This window comes from Piliocolobus tephrosceles, chromosome 13 (genome assembly GCF_002776525.5).
Source record: "Piliocolobus tephrosceles isolate RC106 chromosome 13, ASM277652v3, whole genome shotgun sequence".
NCBI classification, from domain to species: domain Eukaryota; kingdom Metazoa; phylum Chordata; class Mammalia; order Primates; family Cercopithecidae; genus Piliocolobus; species Piliocolobus tephrosceles.
The window spans coordinates 41,922,763-41,945,838 of record NC_045446.1 but is presented as its reverse complement, the minus strand read 5'-3'; the positions used below and the strand labels follow the sequence as shown (position 1 = coordinate 41,945,838).

Sequence of the window (23,076 nt, the reverse complement as noted above, 5' to 3'; positions counted from 1 at the left end):
GTTTTGGTTCACTGGTAAAATTTCAAAAATTTCTGAAGAATTTCTATGTGTTTGCTTCTGAAGGTTTTGGCATGGAAGCCACACTACTCCTGGTTGTTGGCTATTCTCATACTAGAGGAGTAGCAATCTCATTCTTGGTACTTGCGGTGGGATTCAGTGGATTTGCTATATCTGGTAAGATATATATTTTTTCTTTGTACTTGGGACATTCTGATTTTGACTGCTGATAAAAAGACACATACATATATCTTTTTATAAATATCTTCATATATATCTTTTATAGGTTGAATAATAGTCAAACATTTCCACTAGAAAATGAAAAAAATAAAATATTTAGAAAACATTTAGATTTGTTAATACTCAGTGTCCTCCTGGACTGCCTTTTTTTGTTGTTGCTAAGAAAACATTACCTCCTCTCTGGAGTGAACATCACATATTAAGTGTTGGATAAGAATTCATACCTCATTCTATTCTCATTATATCCCTGAGAGAAATTATCACAAAGTAATTAAGCACATGCTCTGAACCCAGTATATTTTAAGGAGCTGTGATGTGTGGTTTTACAGGCACTTACTTCTAAGAAGTTTAGGATCCCCTGAGTCAAAACTTATGTGTGTATTTCAGGTTTCAATGTTAACCACTTGGATATTGCTCCAAGATATGCCAGTATCTTAATGGGCATTTCGAATGGTGTTGGCACATTGTCAGGAATGGTTTGTCCTATCATTGTTGGTGCAATGACAAAGAATAAGGTAAGGTGGCCAAAACGGATGTTTATTCATAGAAGACAGTTTCTCAAAATGATAATCTTTTTGGAAAAGAGTTAAAATATTATCCTTAGTATTCTCTTTCTTGTCCAGTCACCACATCTCGGAGTGGGAAAGATAAATGAGACTCAGACTAAAAAATCTTTTTAAGAATTCCAAGAAAGTCAATTTCCCTAACCAATAAGCAATATGTTTCTCAACCCTTTTTAATAATTCTGATACTCCTGATGTGATTAAAAAACCCCTTTTTCTCTGGCTTATTAAAATACTCAAGCAGATGTCTTCTGAGCTTTGTTTGTAAACCTCAATTCAGACTCTTCCGCAGTTGTCCAAGGGAGAATATTATCGTCAGCTATTTGTACTTATATGTGTAGGCAGAGCTTCAAAATTCTGGTTTACTAGAAGTAAAGAAACAAAAGAAATGGAATAAAAAGATAAGTAAATCAATGGAAATGAAAAGAGATTATGAATATTTTAAAAATCAGCAGGCCATATTCCATATTTGGAATTTTATTTCTAAACTTTTAGATTTAAAACATCAAATAATAAAAGTAATAGTATTACAAAAGTGTTATATAGAGTGTTTGCTTCACAAAATCAGTACATGGATTTCCCCAAATATAGTGTTTTATGAAAACTCAGTGGTGGTGTATTCAAAGAAGACGTTAGGTGTTTAAATCATGGGGAGTCTGTTCTCACAGTGCTGCTTTTTGTCACTGCAGTCACGTGAAGAGTGGCAGTATGTCTTCCTCATCGCTGCCCTAGTCCACTATGGTGGAGTTATATTTTATGCAATATTTGCCTCAGGAGAGAAACAACCCTGGGCAGACCCTGAGGAAACAAGTGAAGAAAAATGTGGATTTATTCATGAAGATGAACTCGATGAAGAAACAGGGGACATTACTCAAAATTATATAAATTATGGTACCACCAAGTCTTATGGTGCCACAACACAGGCCAATGGAGGTTGGCCCAGTGGTTGGGAAAAGAAAGAGGAATTTGTACAAGGAGAAGTACAAGACTCATATAGCTATAAGGACCGAGTTGATCATTCATAACAAAACTAATTACTGGATTTATTTTTAGTGTTTGTGATTAAATTCATGTGATTACACAAAAAATTTAAAAACACGTGATGTAAACATGTAAACATATAAACCAGGCAAGTCTTGCCGTAAAAATGAAAACAAAACAAACCCCTGAGGTTACCATCAAGTGCAATCTGTTAAATTGTGAAGTTCCATCGTTTCCATTCAAGTCATCCATTCTTGCATTTGTGACTTAAGGGTTGACTGGTCAAAATTGTAGAAACAAGTAGTTACCCTTTGGATTCATATGAGCTAAAACTCATCACTATTTAATAAAGCACAACATCTCATCCTACAAAAGTTAGGAAGCCAAAGCTACTTGATCATGCAAAACGCACTTATATGGTTGTTACACTGTATTGCAGGATAGCATACAGAAGTTGGCTGCATCAGGTAGAGGCGACATTTAAGTGAAAATCAGGGAGTTGGGATATGTCTCAAAGAAGTATATTGTGAACTATCAGCTACAAAGTTGTACTGAACAACTATTTGAATTGCATAATGTAAGATATTTTGTTAGTCCTCAAAAGGAGTACCTTGCAGTCTTTTCTATGAAATGCTTGGGCACAAACACTTATTTCTGTGAAAGAGAACATGTAAATTGAGGGGTATGCTTCATGTTCTTCCATCCATTTACCTAACAGTATGAAACACTTCACATTTCAATAAAATAAAACTTTTCATGTAGCATATCACATAACTTTTTTGCAAAAAATATAAAAAGAAATAAACTTCAATGTATTTTTATTACAACTTTGTACTGGTCGTAACTTGCATTAGAAAAAAAAGAGATATATACACCACAAAGAATCTAATAAGAAATTTACTATGGAAATATATCCCTTAAAATGCAATATTAAGAACAAAGAAATAGAAAATGGTTTAGATATCCTTCTTCCTTCATAATTAAATACTATATGAAACTTGTACCACAGAGCTATATATAATATGAAAAGATTAACTTCATAGAGATATTGTAAGTAGGCAATTTTATTATTTAAAGTCCTATTAAGAAATATTTGTCTTAAATATATAGGACAATAAATTATATTAAAGTGGTCTCTCTCTATATATATCTGTATATCTTATACATGTCCATACACAGAAACATAATAAACAATCTTCACACAAAACCAAAAATAGCATACACCTAATGTTGGGTTAGGGAATTGCAATTTCTACTTTCATAGAGTCATAGAATTTTAGGTGGGGAAGAGGCATTTTGCTTGTCATTTCTTAATATAACTCAACAAGAATTGCAACATTTGTGTACCAAGCAATAAGTGCAATGCATACAATTTCCTGTCTGTATATTACCTTCATTTTGCTTGTAGTAGCCGTTTGGGTGGTTGGAATGATTTTTTTTTCTTTTAAAAAAGCTAACATCAGACCTCTTTATAATGTCCTGAAATTATGATAATGCATTTCCCAATTCAACTCAAAATATCATTGGTGTATTTTGTCTATTCTGGATATTTGATCTGTTCATTGTATTGTGCTAGTGACTGGAGGCCTTGCTACTGCAAATATAAAACATGAAGTTTGTTTAGAAAATGCAAATCATTCTTTACCTTAAGAAAAAAAATACCCTTTGCTTTGTGCCTCAAAGTGATGTAATGTGATCACAGCTTTTGTTGTGTTGAATGAAAATATGTGGACTGTCATTTTGTTGCAGCAAAAAAGTGTTAATAAAATGCTCTATTTATCCTTTTTTAAAAAGCAGTGCATTAATCATACATTAATTTGGATTTATTTTGTTTAGTTTTTAGCTTTAATATGAATTTAGCTGGTGGAGGCTCCAATGAAGCCAAATCTAGGCTTCAAGAACAACAGCAACCTTTTGAACCATTGGACATTTAATGAAAGAACATGGCACTCTTTAGATTGTGTGGGATGTGACTCCATAGAGATTTAAATCAAGAAATAGGTCTCTGAGTCAAACTCCAGATTTCAATGAGTTTACTCACAACTGCTGCTAAGTTCAAAGAAAAATTTAGGAAAAAACTCAAAACAAATCACATCAATATTACCACCTAATTTTAATTGCACACGTACCCTGTGCTAGGTAACTGTCCTAGTCATTTTTTGGTATAGGATCTCATGTAACTACACAGTGACCATCCAACGTAGGTACTCTTTTTATTCTCAGCTTGTAAATGAAGAAACAGAAATTTAGAAGCTAAAATGTTATAATGGCATTATATTATAATGTTTCAGCCAAACTAATTAGCAGTAAGCAAGCTTTATCAAGGCAGCCAAAAGAATGTCTTTGTGAGTGGAATGGAAATAATTTAGCTCAGATTCCCTAACTCATAGGAATGTAGAAGATGATAGGGGTAAATATGTGTAGAATCTATATATAGAATCTATAAAATCTAAGACTCATAGAACGTTACTGCTCAGAGGACTTAGGAGATGATTTAGTTGATACCTGTTGTTGAATGAAGGAGAACACTGAAGGCCAATAAAAGGAACAGACTTGATCAAGGGGACACAGAGATTGTTAATGGAATTGGAAAGAAATTTTGATGATTAGCTGTGCATTTATTTTTATTTTCTCTGTAAATAAGATTTCTATTCGAGTTAATTAAATGACCATTTATTGCTTCTACCACTACTCCCATGTCCACCACTCACATCTTCCAATCTTCTGCATAAAGAAACAATGGCCAGAGACCCAGCCTAATTCTTAAGCAGGTTCACAGGCCAGGCCATTCTGTGCAGAACTTGATAGCAGGAATAAAAATGAGTTGAATTTAACACTATATAATTTCCCCAGTTCTAAAATAAAAGGTTTACATTTCTCATAAGAAAATTGTTCTTACCTGGGAGAAATGGAACATGCCTGTGGTCCCAGTGACTCCTGAGGCTGAGCTAGAAGGATCACTGTAGCCCAGGAATTGGAGGCTGTAGCACACTATGATTGTGTCTATGAATGGTCACTGCACTCCAACCTGAGCAACAGAGTGACACCCATCTCTGAAAAAATTGTTCCAATGATGTCTCCAAATATTACCACTAGCCACATTCATTTTCTCATCTCTCAACCCCAAAAATTCATTGTCCCCTTCTCCTCTTCCTCTGCCTTTTTTTTCATTTTCCTCCTCATTATCATATGTATCTCTTTTTGCAGTTTGCAAAATGTTTTCCTATGAATTGCCACATTTTGTCTTCACATCTGCCTTTTAAAATTAAAAGACCAAGTACCATTATTGGCATTTCTATTTTCCAGGTAAGATGGACAGGTCTAAGAGAGTGTAGTAAACTTCCTAAAGATTCCCCAGACAAAGATAGAACTAGAATACAGACTATCTGGCCACAGCAAGAGAGCATTTTCTTTTTACTTTTAAGTCATTTTATTACCTTTCTGATGATAAATGTAGTGTTTGGAGAATAGGGGAGTTTCATTAGGTGTAGGACAGCATTAAAAACAATGAAAATAAAGTAATCAATAATTATTCTACCCAGGGATAAGCACTGTTAACATTTCAAAAATCCTTTCTGTGAAAAACACACATAAAACTTACATTCTATTAATTAAATAATATTACATATTATTTAGTTTCCAAGTTCAAAATTATGCTTGATTTACTATTGCTACCTAATGTTCATTTAACAGTAGAACATGTGTATTTTCCTATTTGAATAATAAAGTTCTATAATCTAATATTCAATCATTTAATAAGAACTATATTTCATCTATCTATCCCATACCTTATTTATGAAACTTTTTAGTTATTTCCAATATTTGGCTGCTATAATGATTGGTGTTATGAACATCTTTGTGTTACCATCTTTGAACGCTTTTCCCTTTATAATGTGTGGACCCTTTTGGGAAATGCAAAGTGACATATACACATCTTCAACTTCTATAACCATGATGGATAATCAAGTTACCATTTGTGGTTTATGATCCCTGTATTTTTCTACAGGAACTACTGGCAAATTGTCTTTTCTGGGGTTCATTTACTAATTAATTTGTTCAATTCAATAAATGTTTATTAATCACTCATACTATGGGAGACACTGAGGATTCACTGGTGAGAAGATGACCCAGTCCTTCAGGCATTTATTTACATGATCCTCAGTTGCCCAGCAAGACCACACAAATGTGACTGAGAGAAGCTTCTGGACACAGGACCCTAAGTAACAACCCTGAAAAAGGAATTTTCTTAATCTTCCAAACTCCTGAAGATGAAATGCCTTCAAGTTGCTCCCCATGTCAAATTGATTGATTGACTGATCATAGTTTCAGGTGAGGAAGCTTCTCTCAGCCTCAGAAAGCCTTATGCTGCAGGGAGTCTAGGTCATGGAAGATACTAGCATCTAGTGTCTCCAGTACCTGAATCTCTGTAGAAGAGAAGGTCTAAACTTTTAAGTGTGGTTTCCAGTTCTTCAAATTTCTTTTTGTTGTGTTCCTTTTCTGGGCTTCTCATGAGCTGTAAATTTTCCCTTTCCATTTCTTCCTTCATCTAATCTTAGTTTTAACCACAAATAGAGACTACTAAGATTTAATTCTTTGGGTAGTGATATAATTAGCAGGAATTTTAATTTTTTTCTTTCTATCTTCATTCAAGAACTCAGACCTGAATTTTCATTCAGCTATGTCAAAAACACCTTATTTGTAAAGGTTTGTCTAACACTGTTCAGTCGCTTAAAGTGTTCAAGCTTTGCCAAGGTTTTACCTAAATGCAGCTAGGCATCTAAAAATTGCATTAGCTAGATGTATCATCCTGACCACTGCCCATATTCAGCAACATTTATTGAATGAAACCCTTAGCTTTCAACAAGAGCAAGCAAAATGAAGAAATCTCTCCAGTCTTGTTAAACCACATTTGAGGACGTGTTTTATTACTTTGCCCAATGTGCATTAGATAAAGATCCTTGCCTTTCTAATAGTTTGAAGAATGCTTTTTGTGATGCACTCGTGTGCTGTCAATAATTACACATGAAAGACATGAAGCCTGTCATGCTTCCTTCTTTGTTTCCTCTAGGGAGCTCCAAGATACACTTTTTGACTCAGTTGTTATTTGTTATATTGTATATATACACATACGTATATGTGTGTGTGTGTGTGTGTATATATGTGTGTGTGTGTGTGTGTATATATATACTCTCTTAATCTTTACAAAAACCCTTTGTGATAGGTACTATTGTAAACTTCATTTTATAAATAAAGGAACTTAGGCACAGAGAAGTTAAGGTACTTATCCAACGTCACAGAGTTAAAATGTAAAGTCTGAATGCGAACCCAAGCCATTTGGCTTCATATCCTAAACTCTTTATCACTACAGTCCATTGCCTCTGAATAGTTGTGTGACTTTTAGAAGTCCTTAATTTATCTAAGCCTTGCTTTTTCTTCCATAATATGGTACTTTAATAGCAAATTAGTAGTTAGTTTGTGACTAAATCAAATAGTATGAAATGCTTAACACAGCACCCTGTATATTAATACAGTGTAATAAATGCTTAATGTATGTAAACATGTAAGTGTTTAACAAACGTCATTTCTCTGCACCCTTTCCTTATCATGCTAAGTAAATATAAGGTATTAACTCTTCAAGTGTGATGGTAATGTCAGATCCATCACAATGGACCATTTTGGAAACTAGCTTGAGGTATTTTTATTTTTAACACTACTAAGTTACTCAGATCGGTTACCTAAATTACTTTTCTATTTATATTTTATAAATTTTATATAACATAAAACAAGTACAGAACAACAGGCACTATAAAACACTACACTGATTTTTTTTTTTTTTTTTTTTTGGCTGAAGCCAGAAAGCATGAAAGAAAGTTCAAATTTGGCCTTTTACCAATTTGAAAGAATATATGAAGCAAAGAATAAAATATCAATATTTCTTTATTCTGGGAATCCATATATCTATTTTTATTATATTTTATGCTACTTTTCTGTGTTTCAAAATACAAAACCCAGCAAACCAGATATAGTCTTATTGTTCTCCAGTCTTTTTTTAAATCTCTGTGCTGCCAATTAAGACGCTGCCATAATCTTCAAGAACACTTGACAGTTTTCTGAAGCCATAAATTTTAAAGCATTGGTAGAATGTTTTCATTTTATAAAAAAAAGATAAAAAAGGAATTATACACATTTATGAACAGGTTTATGAATCCAAATGAAGTTCTTTTGCACAAAGCCAACAAAAGTGTGCATAAGAATAAATGTCACAGATAAAAGCCATCTTTCCCACAGATCTCATCAGAGTCTATTGGACTGCTCCTTGAGGATTTAAAAAGGGGGGGCAATGTGGTGGGGGCACGTGTCTATCTCCACAAATGGAAGGTAGAAATTAGTATGTCACCGTTAGGCTAAAGGCACATTAATTGTCTCAATTCCAGTTGCAATGGGGATAGTAGAAGAAACAGAACTGTTTGGGTTTGAGCCCTGAACCTGCCACTTCCCTTAGGTAAATACAAGGCATGTCATACCAGATCTCTGAGCCTCAGCTTCCCCATCTGGAAAATAAGGAATTGGTCTGCTTCAATGGTTCATGAAATCTCAGCTCCAAAATTTTCTGGCTTTAATCTCTCTGACAAATTACTAAATTCCTTAGGTCAACTTGAAGAAATATAATAAATTGTTCTCAGAATTCAATCAAAGATGAGACTGAATGTTTACTTTCTGCCTATATTTCTACTGACTTTATTAGCCACTCATTTTGATAACTAATAGGATAGAAGTTATGGGAGAGAGAGGCTTCTTTCAACCTGATTGGCTTCTTTGTGTGATACTCCCTACTCCCTGACCTGTCTAGGGATATCTTGTATATTTTTACAGAATTTTGTATTTTAGAATTTCAGTAAACTCTTTACTACCTAAATCTTTTCCAGTGAGTTGGAATACATGTATTAAAAGTCATGAGTCTAAGTTCTAATGACTGATCACACTCAAGTTTTACTAGTTTAATGGAATATATTATAGCCCACTAGCATGCTGGAAAAAATGAAAATAATATGAAAATCCTTGACTTTTAGGCTGGAGTGCAATGGCACAGTCTTGGCTGACTGCAACCTCCGCCTCCCTGATTCAAATGATTCTCCCGCCTCAGCCTACTGAGCAGTTGGGACTACTGGTGCATGCCACCACGTCCAGCTAATTTTTGCATTTTTAGTAGAGACTGGGGTTTCACCATGTTGACCAGGCTGGTCTCGAACTCCTAACCTCGTGATCCACCCACCTCGGCCTCCCAAAGTGCTGGGATTACAGGTGTGAGACACTGCGCCTGGCCTACTTTATAAATGGAAAGGCTGAAGTCAGAAAGGTGAAGTGACTGTTCAAATCACCCAGCTAGTTAGTGACAGAAGGGTAACTCAAACCTACATTGTGGGATTCACAACAGTGCTTCTGATATAACTGAAAACCACTTTTTTATTCTGTAAGTCCATCGATTTGCCAAACAACAAATATTTGTTGAGAACGTATTATGTGACAGGTACCAGGAATATAGTGGAGGGAAAAGAATAAGTGAACCCTGCCTCCATAGAACTCTTAATGCAGTGTGAATTATAGCTAATAAAGAAATAACCAGAAAAATCTATTATAATTCTGGTAGATGCTCTAAAAGAAAATTTAGGTGTTTTAAGAAGGTTGAACAGGGCACATGACCCAGTCTATAAGTTGAGAAAAATTTGCTCAGGGATGTGACATATACCAGAGATCTCAGAGATAAATATGAGTTAGCCTGGCATAGCAAGACAGGAAGAGAGTTTCAGAAACAAGAAATGGCATGTGGAAAACACCCTAAGGTGAAAAGAGTTTGGTATGTATTTGGTATTTTAGCATTAGCACTATTCAAATGTTAGTGAGTATGCATATGGAGCAAGTGATGTTTATTTAATAGATAGAAATGCTAAACAACTGAACGCAAATGTACAATACTAAAACATTATTTCAAGAGCTACACTTTGCCTATTCATTACTTCATTCAACACCTATTGAGCTATGTGCTGGTTTGTTACTGCACTGTGGGGATACAAAAATGAATGAAACACTTATATAACATCTCCTAATTGGGCAGCAAATTCCACATATCAACAGATAAATCATTTCTTACATGACTATACCACTTAACACAGTGTTTATCACAATTTGCAACTAGGTTTTTTGTTTTTTTTTTGAATCTGACGTATTTCTCCTACTAACCCATAAAACTCATAGGGCAGATCTTTTGTTCTAAATGCTGCATACAGGGCCTAACATAGATTAGGAGCTCAACAAAAGCTTTATGGATGAAAGAAAACATGGTTATATTTGATTTGGCCAGAAAATTATAGAGGTAGGAAGAATGATATGATCCTCCTCATTAAATTAAATTTTCTGAAAGAAGAAAAGTCTGAAAAGGGGAAAAGAGAAGACATTGAACTGGAATTTGAAAGTGAAATAGGTGTTTGTCCATCTTATAGGTGGAGGAAAAGCATAGAGGTAGAGACCACATCACTAACAAATTGTGGAGACGTGTCAACCATACTGTTTGGAGATAAGTGAGAAGATAGTGTGATTGGAAGATCAAGTATGCTTAGGAGCAGAAATGAGGCTGGATAGGACTATTAAAATGGTTGTGCAATGCTTTAGATACCAGACTAACTTGTTCAAATTTTATCTTATAATTGAAGGGATGTTAGGTAGGGACTAAGATGATCAGATCTGTCTAGAACGTCACATGGAAGTGGAGAGAGACTGGAGGTGGCTTCTGTATTACAGTGCCAAGAAAGACATGGAGGGGGAAGATGGTGTATCCCGGGACTTGTGGCATGTTTCCAGATGTCAAGACAAAACTTGACGTATTTATTCCTTCCTTATCCACCCACTTACAACTCAAACCCCAGAGCAGAATGTAGATAATCAAAATAGACGGACAAAGACATAATTTATGCTTTCTGCATCTTGCATAATGATTCAAAGGCACAGTGATCCACTTGTCCCTGACTTCGATAACTCTGGACAAAAAGAACCACACACAACATTTATTATGAGAACACTTCTCTTTCTCTTTCTACTTCTCTGAAATCCAGTCTCAAACATTAAGGTTATACACAAGGAGAAGAGAAAGTGTATCAATATTATTTTTGTTTTCCGTCTCATATCTGGAGACATATTTATGCTAGCAGTATCTCCAGTTTAGTCTCTTTCCAAAAACAAAAAACAAAACAGAACAAATAATCAAACAAACAAATCAGTGCTCTCAATCCTGGGAACAAAAGACTCATCTTAACAGTAGATTTAACTTAAGCTTCTGACCATATCCTCATCAGTTTTTGTGCTTTTAAAAAGATTTTCTTTCTTTTCTCCTGACAGCATAGTTCTTTAAAATGTGCCTAAAAACACATATAAAAACCTGATGTGTCATTGGAAGGCTTTCAAAGTCAAAATCTCATTCTTCATCTGTAATAATGAACATTACTGTTGCCTTTTTAAGGATTTATTCTAAAAACTATAGAAAGGATGGGGTAATACAAACTACCCTCTCACTAGGGGTTCCAAATGCAATATGAGAAGCATTGGACTTCACATCACAACCTCAGACACTTATGAACAAACTACCTAATATTGCCAAGATCTGGTACACTCATCTGCAAAACAGGCATAACAATGCGTAACTCACTGAATTGTGGTAAAAATTAAACAAGATTATTTTATTTTCAAGTTTGGCAAATCTTTTTAAGGTACCAAACAAATGCAGAATTTTCAAATTTTTCCATCTGGTTGAAGGTGGTAGGTCTCCCAGAGGCTTCTAGTAAGAGAGAAATATTTAATTGTATGTAAATATATTAAGCTAGCTGCAACTATGAATATTTTATCATATATGGCAGATTTTCAGAATACCTTCAAACATTTTTCTTTATTTGATCCTTGTTCCAATGATTTGACATATAATGGAGAAGAGTCATTATTCCCCCTTTTCCAGATGAAAAATAATAAAGATTCAGGGATTTTCTATGATTTGTCCAATTTGGGACTAGAACACAAGACTAGTGCTAATTCAGATACAACACAGTACTCACTCTTGGGATAAATCCAAGTGAAATGAATCACAGGACCAGTGGTAATTAGAAAGAGCTGCTTTCCGGAAAAAGTAGGTGTCTTAGGAACACCCTTTGTGGAGGGCAGGAGCAGTCACAAGACTGCATGGAAACCCTGCGTAGGGTGGTGAGAAAGGTAGCACTAAGAAGGAAGGGAATGGGTCTCGAGGGTTTGTCTATCATGTTATTTTTCTGTTCACTGACAGCAAGTTATTATTTATTATTATTTTATTATTAATATTTTATTTATTATATATTATTTATTATTACTATTTATTATTGCCATATTATTTTGCTCCCCAGCAAACTCACTGAAGGTGAGACCCATCTCTTAAATCTCTCATATCTTCCCATGGTTCCCAAAATTGTAACTCCTATCTAATTAATACACAATTGTGCAAAAGAGAATAGTGTCTAATTCAAAATCTGCAAACTCACAACACCTCTATGTTAGTTTCCTAGGGATGTTTTAACAAAATATCACAGACTAAATGTCCTAGAACAACAGAAATTTACTGTCTTAAAGCTCTGGAGGCTAGAAGTCTGGAATCAAGATGCCAACTGGGTTGTGCTCCTGCTGAAGGCGCTACGGAAGGATCTGCTCCAGGCCTTTCTCCTAGCTTCTGTTAGTCCATTGGCTTATGGCAGCATAACTCTAATCTTGACATGGTGTTCTGCCTGTGTGTATGTCTGTGTCTTCACATGCACTTCTTTTTATAAAGATACTGATCATATTGAATTAGTTACTACTCTACTTCATTATGACCACATCTTAACTAATTACATCAGCAATGACCCTATTACCAGATAAGGTAACATTCTGAGGCAGTAGGAGTAAGGACTTCAATATATGAGGTTTTAGGGACATAATTCAATGCATAGCAACTTCCTCCTGTCCTTAGGAGAATCTATCATGGTCTTAGTTTTTAAGATCTTGTTCAGTTAGTGACCACAAACAGTTACTCTTTATAATCTCTCCATTTCTCTCTCCTCTACTATGGGTAATACAATTCTTGACCAATACTGTTATGCTTGCCTTAGTATGGGCATTGGTTTTCTAGCATTGTCTCCAAGATGTGCAGGAATGTGAACATCTGATTTTACCATTAATACCATCTGAAATGCAGAATGTGAAATGCTAGTCAGCAATGGAAAAGCGAACATGAATTCTTGATGGTGAGGAAGATATCATGTTGATGCTACACTGCCACTCTTCTGACAAGAAGTCTGTCTGACAAGACACGTTGTCGGTTCCCTAAGGATCAGATGGGAGAAGTCCTATGTCAAAGGGCAATAAATAAAATGAGCACCGGAGACAAGGGCATAAAACAAGTGTACTTGACTGTGTGACTGGCATCTCAAATGACTCAAGAGTCTGATTTCTTCCACTTGGCAGTTTGTATCATAGTCTACACTTCACATCACTCAGAAAATTCAGGGGAACTATTCAGTGCAATAGCAACATCAGTCACGCAGAAGGCAGAGCTATTACTTGGGGTAAAGTATTTATTTGAGAACCAACAGCTGTATATACCTCAATGTGAGATCTGCAGAGCATATGAAACTGAAAAGTTGCCTGAAAAGTAAAACCAGAATCCCTGTGAATCATTCTGCTTCTAGGTTGTAACGTGGTTACTTAACAGTCAAACCTGAAGTCTACTCCTGTCTCAATGTCCAGTTTTCCTTTTGGGGAGCTTCCCGTGGGCTCTCATGTCTGTCTGAGTCACTGCCTGGGCCTTTGCTGCATTAGGTGCTTGAGAACTGATCCCCAGCCACAGGCCACTTTTTGTACAACTACTAAGAGTTTCAACAAGGACTCTTTTTGCTACTCTCATGCTGTCCTAAGGGATCATTGGCCCTTACCTGCTACATAGGACCCACAATTGGCCAATGAATTACAAAGAGGCAGAAGATCTTTGAAAAGGACACCCCTTCTTCTGGTTGAGCCTGTCTCATGTTTGGGTACATTGCTTGGCATGTGGAATTCTGGCTGAGTTTACACTCTCAACAGATCTCTTCTCCTAGTCCCTTTGTGCAGGGTACGCCTTACACCAAGATATGGGTGCTTCTATAATCTCCTATTTATCAGTCAAATTTTCCCTTTAGTTACTCACTGTACAGTTTAAGCTTTAAACATAGGTTATTCCCCAAAAGAATATGGGATTGTAGAAAAAGATCTAAATACAGTGATTTTTAACAGTCATTATGAGGGTTACAAACTCAAAGGCATACAGAGACCAAATATATTATGCGATAAAAGAAGAATGGCTAGGGGGATATGGTAACATTGAAAACACACACCTGGCAGAACAGGGGTATTAGCACCTCAGTTCCAGCAGATTATGGCCATGTGGGAATGATACCACTTATTTTCAAGAGGGGCTAAAAATCTAGATGTTTGTATGACGGTTCACATTTATTTAAATGTTGACATTTATTTAAATGCCTCCAGACCAATTTGGCCCTCAGATTTGGACTCAGAAATCTCTGGGCTGGTGCATGATTTGGGCCTTCCTCGGGCGTCTCTTATAGCATACTTCTTCTTGGTCTATGTCCCTAAGGTAGAGATCACCTTTTTCTTCTTTACCTGCAGCTATATTAAAAACATCTACCTACCTCAGAGACCAGGATCAAGGCATTGAAGTCCAGGGAGAGACGGCCTTTCCCTCTTCATCCGTATTTAAAGCCTGCATTCCTTCCATTCAATAGACATTGACTGTGTGACCACACATAAATAGGCATTGTTCCAAACATACATATGTATGTCATGACATAGGTATGTATGTCACATGTATGTATGTCAAGACATGCAAAGTTTATTACATGCCTTGGAGGCAGATTTTTAAAAGTAAATAAATAAGAAAAAGTCCCAAAATTGTGTATATTTGAGCAAAAGTAAGAGAGGATAATGGGATAGAGAAGATAGTGGTGGGTTGAGGTTAGATTGGGTTGTCAAGAAACCCTCTCTAAGGAGGTGGCTGGTTAATATATATAAAATTTTATTTTATTTTGAGATGGAGTTTCACTCTTGTTGCCCAGGCTGGAGTGCAATGCCGCGATCTGGGCTCACCCTAACCTCTGCCTCCCAGATCCAAGCGATTCTTCTGACTCAGCTTCCCAAGTAGCTGGGATTACAGGCATGCGCCACCACGCCTGACTAATTTTGTATGTTTAGTAGAGACAGGATTTATCCATGTTGCTTCAGGCTGGTCTTGAACTCCCAACCTCAGGTGATCTGCCCTCCTTGGTCTCCCAAAGTGCTAGGATTACAGGCGTGAGCCACCATGCCTGGCTGGATGGTTAATATTGAATGTCAACTTGACTGGATTGAGGGATATTGTTCCTGGGTGTGTCTCTGAGGGTGTTGTCAAAGGAGATTAACATTTGAGTCAGTGGGCTGGGAGGGGTATACCCACCCTTAACCTGGGTAGGCACCATCCCCTCAGCTGCCAGCATGGCTAGAAAAAGTAGGCAGAAGAACCTGGAAGGAGCAGACTTGCTGAGTTTTACAGTCTTCATTGGGACTTCAGTTTGTGACCGTGTGAGTCAATACTTCTAATGAACTCCCCTTCATATATACATATATCCTATTACTTCACCCTCTAGAGAACCCTGACTAACACAGGAGGAGTCTTGGGTAGAGTTTCTGAGAAGCAGAGCCCAAGATGGGGATTCCTGTAAACCTCAAATCTCAAAGTATTTGTATTCAGTGGAAGAAAGAGAGTATAATGATGAGTCTGGCCACGTTTTTGATGATTGATTGCTTACAGCTTTCAAGTCTCACCCTGCACCCTCTTTCTCTTCTATGTCACACCTTGGTAAACTGATAAAGCCCTAGTACTCCCTCCCTTCACACAGGTGGAAAGTTCAGCCATGAAAGTCCCTGCCTGAGAACCCATACCCCAGCCCCACACAAACCACAATAAACTTTAAAGCCGATTGCTCCTACTTCCTCAAGTCATTTTTGGAATGGCTTGAGAGCCTGCCCTGCTCTCCCCAGAAAGCCTTATTATGTGAATGATGAATCTTTGCACAGCCTCTGCTATGTGTGTGTGGCATTATTAGTCTCAACATCTGAACTAAATTTTTGATAGAGGGTCCATTCTTCAGTGAGGTAACCACAAGAGAAAGAGGGAAAGAGAGAGAGCGAGAGAGAGAAAGAGACAGAAACTTTCACATAACATTTTAGTTACTCTAGGGCATAAATCTGCTTCATTTCTTGAACTTAGATGCATGTGAGGTTGCTTATTATTCCTTATCATAAATGCTATTTTATCTATGTTAGTTTTAAAGAGTTTCTGTGCTTCTGTTCTTGGCAATCAAATGATCCCTGATTATGACACATGATGGCTCCTCTTTTATAATAGCCTGCAGACCTTGTAAAATATTAATGATGCCTCTCACAAAGCTCAAAAGTGGCCTTTACTGATTTGATTTTATTGAATTTCTGATATACTCAAAGAATAACAGCTCATTGTAAACAGAATCTACTTATTATTTTTGGTAATATAAAAATAATAATTAAAAGATCGAAGAAAAGAAAAATATTTGCTCAAGCTGTAGATAAAGCAAAGTCAGAGAATATGTAACTCATATGTTTCCAGAGCAAAGAGTATAAAAAATGTAGAGACTATGTCATTGGAACTGAAATGGTTCTACCCTCCTGGGGAAACACACTAGAGTCATTCCTTTTGGCGGTCAGAGTTGCTGTTAATTTTGTCTGCAATTGCCAGCAAAGTGTAAGAAGATGTATGAGGATGAATTATTGATTTCCACTTGGATTCTGATTGAAGTGGTTTTGCAGCTTATTTCCAAGTAACTCGTTTCATCTTCATAGCAATAAATACAAACATCAGTTTAATTTATCTCTTTGAGGTAGCACCTTTTATGACAAATTGTATTTATAAAACTAATCATTCTCTCATTATAATCAGCAAATGAAGAACTAGAGTTGAGCAGATTCTTCTAATACACCAAAATTTAGAAATAGCAACTTTCAGAAAAAAAAAAAAAAAAAGATTTAAAGAAAGTGAACATAGAGTATAGAAGGTTTTCAATACAATTAAGCTTGCAGTTTAAGGACAAAAGAAGTTTCCTGTGGAAAATATTGTTGATAGTGATTGAGGAATACGTTCCTTCACTCAAACTAAATTTTCTGGATTGTGAGAGATTTGGCTTAATTACATTAACCCTCTGTACTTTTGTGACTTCCCCTATTCCCCTAACCCCCACCCCCACAAGAAGAAAAGCGACATCTCAGCGCTGCAGAGCTAAGCTGCAATACTCTGAAAGCACTCAAGCTACATAGCTTTTTTGTTTGCTATGTCTGCTGAAGAGCTCTTGCACCTTCCTTCCATTTGCTTAGGAGACAATGCTTTCAAAGAAATATCTAGGATAGCTATTGGGCACAAAGTAGGCCCCTCACTGCTCAGTCGCTGTTTGAAACCTTCTGGCTCCAACCTGCATGAGGATTTGAAATTTCAGGATTTGATTTAATAAGGATGATGACAGACTCACAGCTTCAGAACAGTTCACCGATCTAAAATAGCACATTTTTACCAGAAGTTCTAATAATTCGAAACCATTTCATATGTTCTTCCTACAAAAGGACATGCTTTCTTCTCTATCAAGCTGAGATATGAGGCTCACCAACTTAAACACATACACGTAACAAAAACTCTTATGTCTGATAGCTCATTTTAGCATCCATTCAAATGGCTCTTCTTTTAATTGAGAAGTTTTCTGGGAGAAAAGTTTAATTAGGTGAGGACAATAATCATTAAAATTTTATCTTCTAAAAGTATAAAACTCACTGATAAAAATAAGCGTGCTGCCAAATTTAGAATACTTTAATACTATAATGATGGTGTGTATATCACTCATATCTTTAGTACAAAGGTTAAAAAATAAAACTATTAAAACTAATAGTTGCTATAATTTGTTAGGTGATACACAATATACTAATATAAACTTGGTAAATATAAATATAACTGCACTATATAATGTTCACACAACAGTGAAATTACCTAACACTAATTTCTTAAAACATATTCCCATCTTTAAACAATGTATAACTGTATATGCACCTAATATCTGAGCCCCTAAATATATAAAGAAAATATTAACAGATTGAAAGGGGAGATGGACTGTAATGCAATAATAGTAGGGGACTTCAGTACCCCACTTTGAGCAATGGAGAGATCACCTAAAAAGAAAATCAATCAGGAAACACCGGGCTTAAACAATACTTTAGACCAATGGATCTCACAGACAGATGTAGAACATCTCATTCAACAACAGCAGAAGATGCATTCTTCTTATGCACATATAGAACATTCTTCAGGAACAAGTGCTAAGAAATTTAAGAAGATTAAGATCATATCAAGTATCTTTTCTGACCACAATGGTATAAAACTAGAAGTCAATAACAAAGAATTTGGTAAAAATTTACAAATACACAGAAATTAAACAACATGCTTCTGAGTAACCAGTGGGTCAAAGAAGAAATTAAAAGCCAATTTTTAAAATATCTTGAGAGAAACAAAAACAGAGACACGGCATACTAAAACTTATGGGATGCAGCAGAAGCAGTTCTATGAGGGAAGTGTACTAGCAATAAATGCCTACATCAAAAAGGAAGAAAGATTTCAAACAATTAACCTTGTATTACACCTAAAAAACTAGAAAAACAACAACAAACTAAGCCCAAAAGTAGTAGAAGAAAGGAGATCATAAGAATCAGAACAGAAATAAATGAAATAAACACCAGAAAAACAATAGAAAAGGTCAAAGAAACTAAGTGTTAATTTTTTAAAAAGGATAAACACAATTTAAAAAGCTTACATAGTCTTACTGAGATAAAATGAGGGAAGTCAGAAATAAAATCAGAAATGAGAGAGGAGACAATATAATAAATACAACAGAAACACAAAGGATCTTGAGAGATAATTATGAGTAATTATACACCAAAAATTTGGATAACCTAGTAGAAATGAATAAATTCCTGGATGTATACAATGCACAAAGATTGAATAATGATGAAACAGAAAAATCTGAACACACCAATAAGGAGTCAGGAGATCAAATCCATAACAAATACTCTCCTGCCAAAGAATAGCCCAGGTCCTGATGGCATCTTGCTGAATTCTACCAAACTTTTAAGGAAGAACTAGTACCAATCTTTCTTAAGCGCTTCCAAAAAATTAAAGGAGAGGTAGTACTTTGAGAATTATCTTACAAGGCCAGGATTACTCTGATATCAAAGCCAGACAAGGACACTACAAAAAAAAGAAAATTACAGGCCAATATTCTCAATGAACACAGATGCAAAACTCCTCAAAAAAATGCTAGCAAAACAAATTCAACAGCACATCAAAAGGATCTTTCACCAAGGTCAAGTGACACCTCACAGAGGTTAGTTTTGTGCAACATATGCAAATTTATAAATGCAATACACAACATAAACAGAATGAAAGACGAAAACCGTATGATCTCAATAAATGTAGAAAAAGCTTTAGATGAAATTCAACATTTTCATCATAAACTCAATTAATTAAGTATATAAAGAATGCACCCCAATATAATACAGGACATATAACAAAAGCCCATAGCTAACATCATACTCAATGGTAAAACCTTGAAAGTTTTCCTCTAAGATTATGAACAAGGCAAGGATGCCCACTTGTGACACTTCTATTTGACATAGTACTGGAAGTTGTAGCCAGACTGATTAGGCAAGATAAACAAACAAAAGTCATCCAAAGCAGAAAGGAAGAAATTAAATGGTGTTTGTTTGCAGAAAAGATAATCTTATATACGGAAAACTGTTAAAACTAATAAATGAATTCAGTAAAGTTTCAGGACACTGAATCAGCATACACAAATCAGTAGCATCTCTACAAAAACCTGTTAAAACTAATAAATGAATTCAGTAAAGTTGCAGGATACTGAATCAGCATACACAAATCAGCAGCATCTGTATATACCAACAACAAGCTATCTGGTTTTGTTTGTTTGTTTGTTTGTTTTTTTGTTTGTTTGTTTGTTTGTTTGTTTTGAGTCAAGATCTGCTCATTCAGTTGCCCAGGCTGGAGTGCGGTGGTGCAATAACAGTTCACTACAGCCCCAAACTCCTGAACTCAAGCAGTCCTCTTCCTCAGCCTCCTGGATAGCTGGGATTACAGGCATACACCACTATGCCTGGATATTTTCTTTATTTTTCTTTTGTAGAGATGGGGTCTTGCCATGCTGACCAGGCTGGTTTCAAACACCTGGCCTCAAGCCATCTTCCTACTTCGACCTCCCAAAAGTGCTGGGACTACAGGTGTGAGCCACAGTGCCTGGCACAACAAGCTGTCTGAAAAACAAATAAAGAAAACAATCCTATTTACAATAGATACAAAAAATATTTAAGAATAAATTGAACCACAAGAAGAACGATCTATACACTGAAAACTATAAAGCATTGATAAAAGAAATCAAAGAAGAGAGAAATAAATGGAAATATCACTCACATTCATGAATTGGAAGAATTAATATTGTTAAAATATCCATACTACACTAAGTGATCTACAGATTCAATATAATACCTATGAAAATTTCAATAATTTCTTTAGAGGAATAGAAGAGACAATTTTCAAATTTATGTGAAACCACAAAAGATTTCAAATAGCCAAAGCAATCTTGAGCAAAAAGAACAAAGCTGGAAGTATCATACAATACTTCAAAATATATTACAAAACTATGGTAATCAAAAAACATGGTACTGGCAAAAAACAGATACATAGATCAATGAAACAGAATAGAAAGCCTAGAAATAAATCCACATATTTATAGTCAGTTGATTTTTTTATAAGGGTACCAAGAACACAAAATGGGGAAACGATAGTCTCTTCAATTAAATTTTTAAATTGATAAATTAAAAGTATATATTTATCAGGTACAACATGATGTTTTGAAATATGCACACATTTTGGAATGGCTCAATTGAGCTGATATATTCAGCTGGTGCTGGGAAAACTGTATATCAACAGACAGAAGAATAAAATTAGACCTTTATCTCACACTATATACAAAAAAAAAATCAAGACAAAATGGATTAAAGACATAAACATATGATCTGAAACTGTAAAACAACGGGAAGAAAACAAAGAGAAAAAGCTCAATGCCATTAACCCGGGCAGTAATTTTTTGGATATAGCCCCAAAAGTATATGCGACAAAAGCAAAAATAGACAAATGAGATTACGTCATACTGAAAAGCTTCTGCACAGCAAAGGGTACAATCAACAGAGTGAAGAGACAACTTACAGAATGAGAAAAATAATCAGCAAATCATCAGTCTTACAAGGAGTTACTATCCAAAATTTATAAGGAATTTTTAAGGTCTAAAACAACAGAATAGCAAGAAAAAAATTAAAAATGCCCAAATAAGCTGAATACATGTGTCAAAATAAGGCATACAAATGGGCAACAGTTATATGAAAAAATGTTCAATATCCCTAATTATGGAGAATATGCAAATTAAAACCACAATGATTTATCACGTCACACTTTTTATGATGACTATTTTTTAAAAAGATAATAAATACCTGGTGTTGGAAAGGATCCGGAGAAAAGGGAACCCTTGCACATGGTTGGTGGGAATGTAAACTAGTATGGCCATTATGGAAAAGAGTATGAATATTCCTAAAAAAAAATTTAAAATAGAACTACCAGATGATTCAGTAAGCCCACTACTAGGTATATATATCAAATGGAACTGAAATCAGTATTTCAAGGAGATATTTGCATTCCTATGTTCATTGTAGTATTATTCACAACATCCAAGACGTAATCAATCTAAGTGTCCATCAATAGAAGAAGGGGTAAAGAAAATGTGGTATATACACACAATGGAATACTGTTCAGTCTTCAAAAAGAAGGCAGTCTTGTCATTTGCAACAACATCGACGAATTTGGAAGACATTATCTTAAGTGAAATAACCTAGACACAGAAAGACAAACACCTCATGATTTCACTTGTATGTGGAATCTAAACAGCTGAACTCATAGAAGCAGAGAGTAGAATGATGTAGTTACCAGATTCTAAAGGGTGGTGAGGGCTGGGGAGAAAGGATACAAAATCTCAGTTAGACAGGGGGAATAAGTTGAAGAGATCTACTGCACAATATAATGATTACGGCTAATCACAAGCTGTTATTTTGAAAATCACTAGGAGAGTAGATTTTAAGTGTTCTCACCACAAAAAATAAGTATGTGAAGCAATGAATATATCAGCTCAATTGAGCCATTCCAAAATGTGTGCATATTTCAAAACATCATGTTGTACCTGATAAATATATACTTTTAATTTATCAATTTAAAAATTTAATTAGTTAAAAAACTGTCTTCTTAAATATTATCCTTTAAATTTTCTATCTTATGATTCATTTAATTTTGAGGAATTTTTAATGATATTTTTGTTATTTTATATCTTGATTATTTTGTTGAAAATATTTATGCTCTTTTGTATACTGTGTTTTTGCATGTATTACCCTAGGTGTCAAGAAAACAATACAAAAACCAGATAATTTGCTATGTTCTGAGGTAATACTGAAAAATACAATGGCTTCTATTCCTGGAGGGTACAAGAACAGAATGACCGAATTGAAAGAAAAATACTTTAGGAATATATTATTAGCCCAAGACGCATTTTTCCATGCTGTTGAGCTGTCATGAGATGGCTCGGAGTGTTTAAATTGTCTTTGGTTTATGTGTTATTTTCACTGTCACCTCCCAATTAGAGCAGAACTGCCAAGCTGCAGGGAATTGAGAGGGAAAGTGGAGGTTGCTAAGAAAAGGGATGACTTGAATTATGTTATTTTATGGGATAGGAGCATCAAGCCCAGAAAAAGAAGGCTCTATGTGCTAGACTAATCTGTTGCATGAGAGTGTGTGTGACTCCCACAGTTGTGTGATTTTGGAGACATGGCGAACTCTCCCCTCTGACAAAGGGCCTGCATTTGTCAGGGGCTGCACAAGGTATAAGATACAAGGAGAAAAGAGATGCCTCTTACCTATAGATGGTTTACAATATAGTGGAGCCTATGAAAAAGAGACATTTAGGATACAAAGTGATAAATGTTATAATAAGGAGAAACATAAAAACTGTGGAGCATAGAACAGAAACATTTACCTGGT

General features: G+C 35.4%; 1 protein-coding gene across 3 annotated transcripts in view; it reads left to right on the top strand.

Annotated features, from left to right (window-relative positions):
• The window catches only part of SLC17A6 (solute carrier family 17 member 6), a 40,189-nt gene extending 36,615 nt beyond the window's left edge, over positions 1-3,574 (top strand). For 2 of the 3 annotated variants that reach the window (XM_023191525.2, XM_023191524.2), the window contains 3 exons: positions 64-174; positions 625-752; positions 1,490-3,569. In XM_023191525.2, the coding sequence (XP_023047293.1) occupies positions 64-174; positions 625-752; positions 1,490-1,825 (575 nt within the window). In that variant the 3' untranslated portion in view covers positions 1,826-3,569. Of the gene's footprint in view, positions 1-63; positions 175-624; positions 753-1,489 lie in introns of all 3 variants that reach the window. The other variant, XM_023191523.2, reaches the window with a different exon arrangement.
• Positions 3,575-23,076: the final 19,502 nt, after the last annotated feature.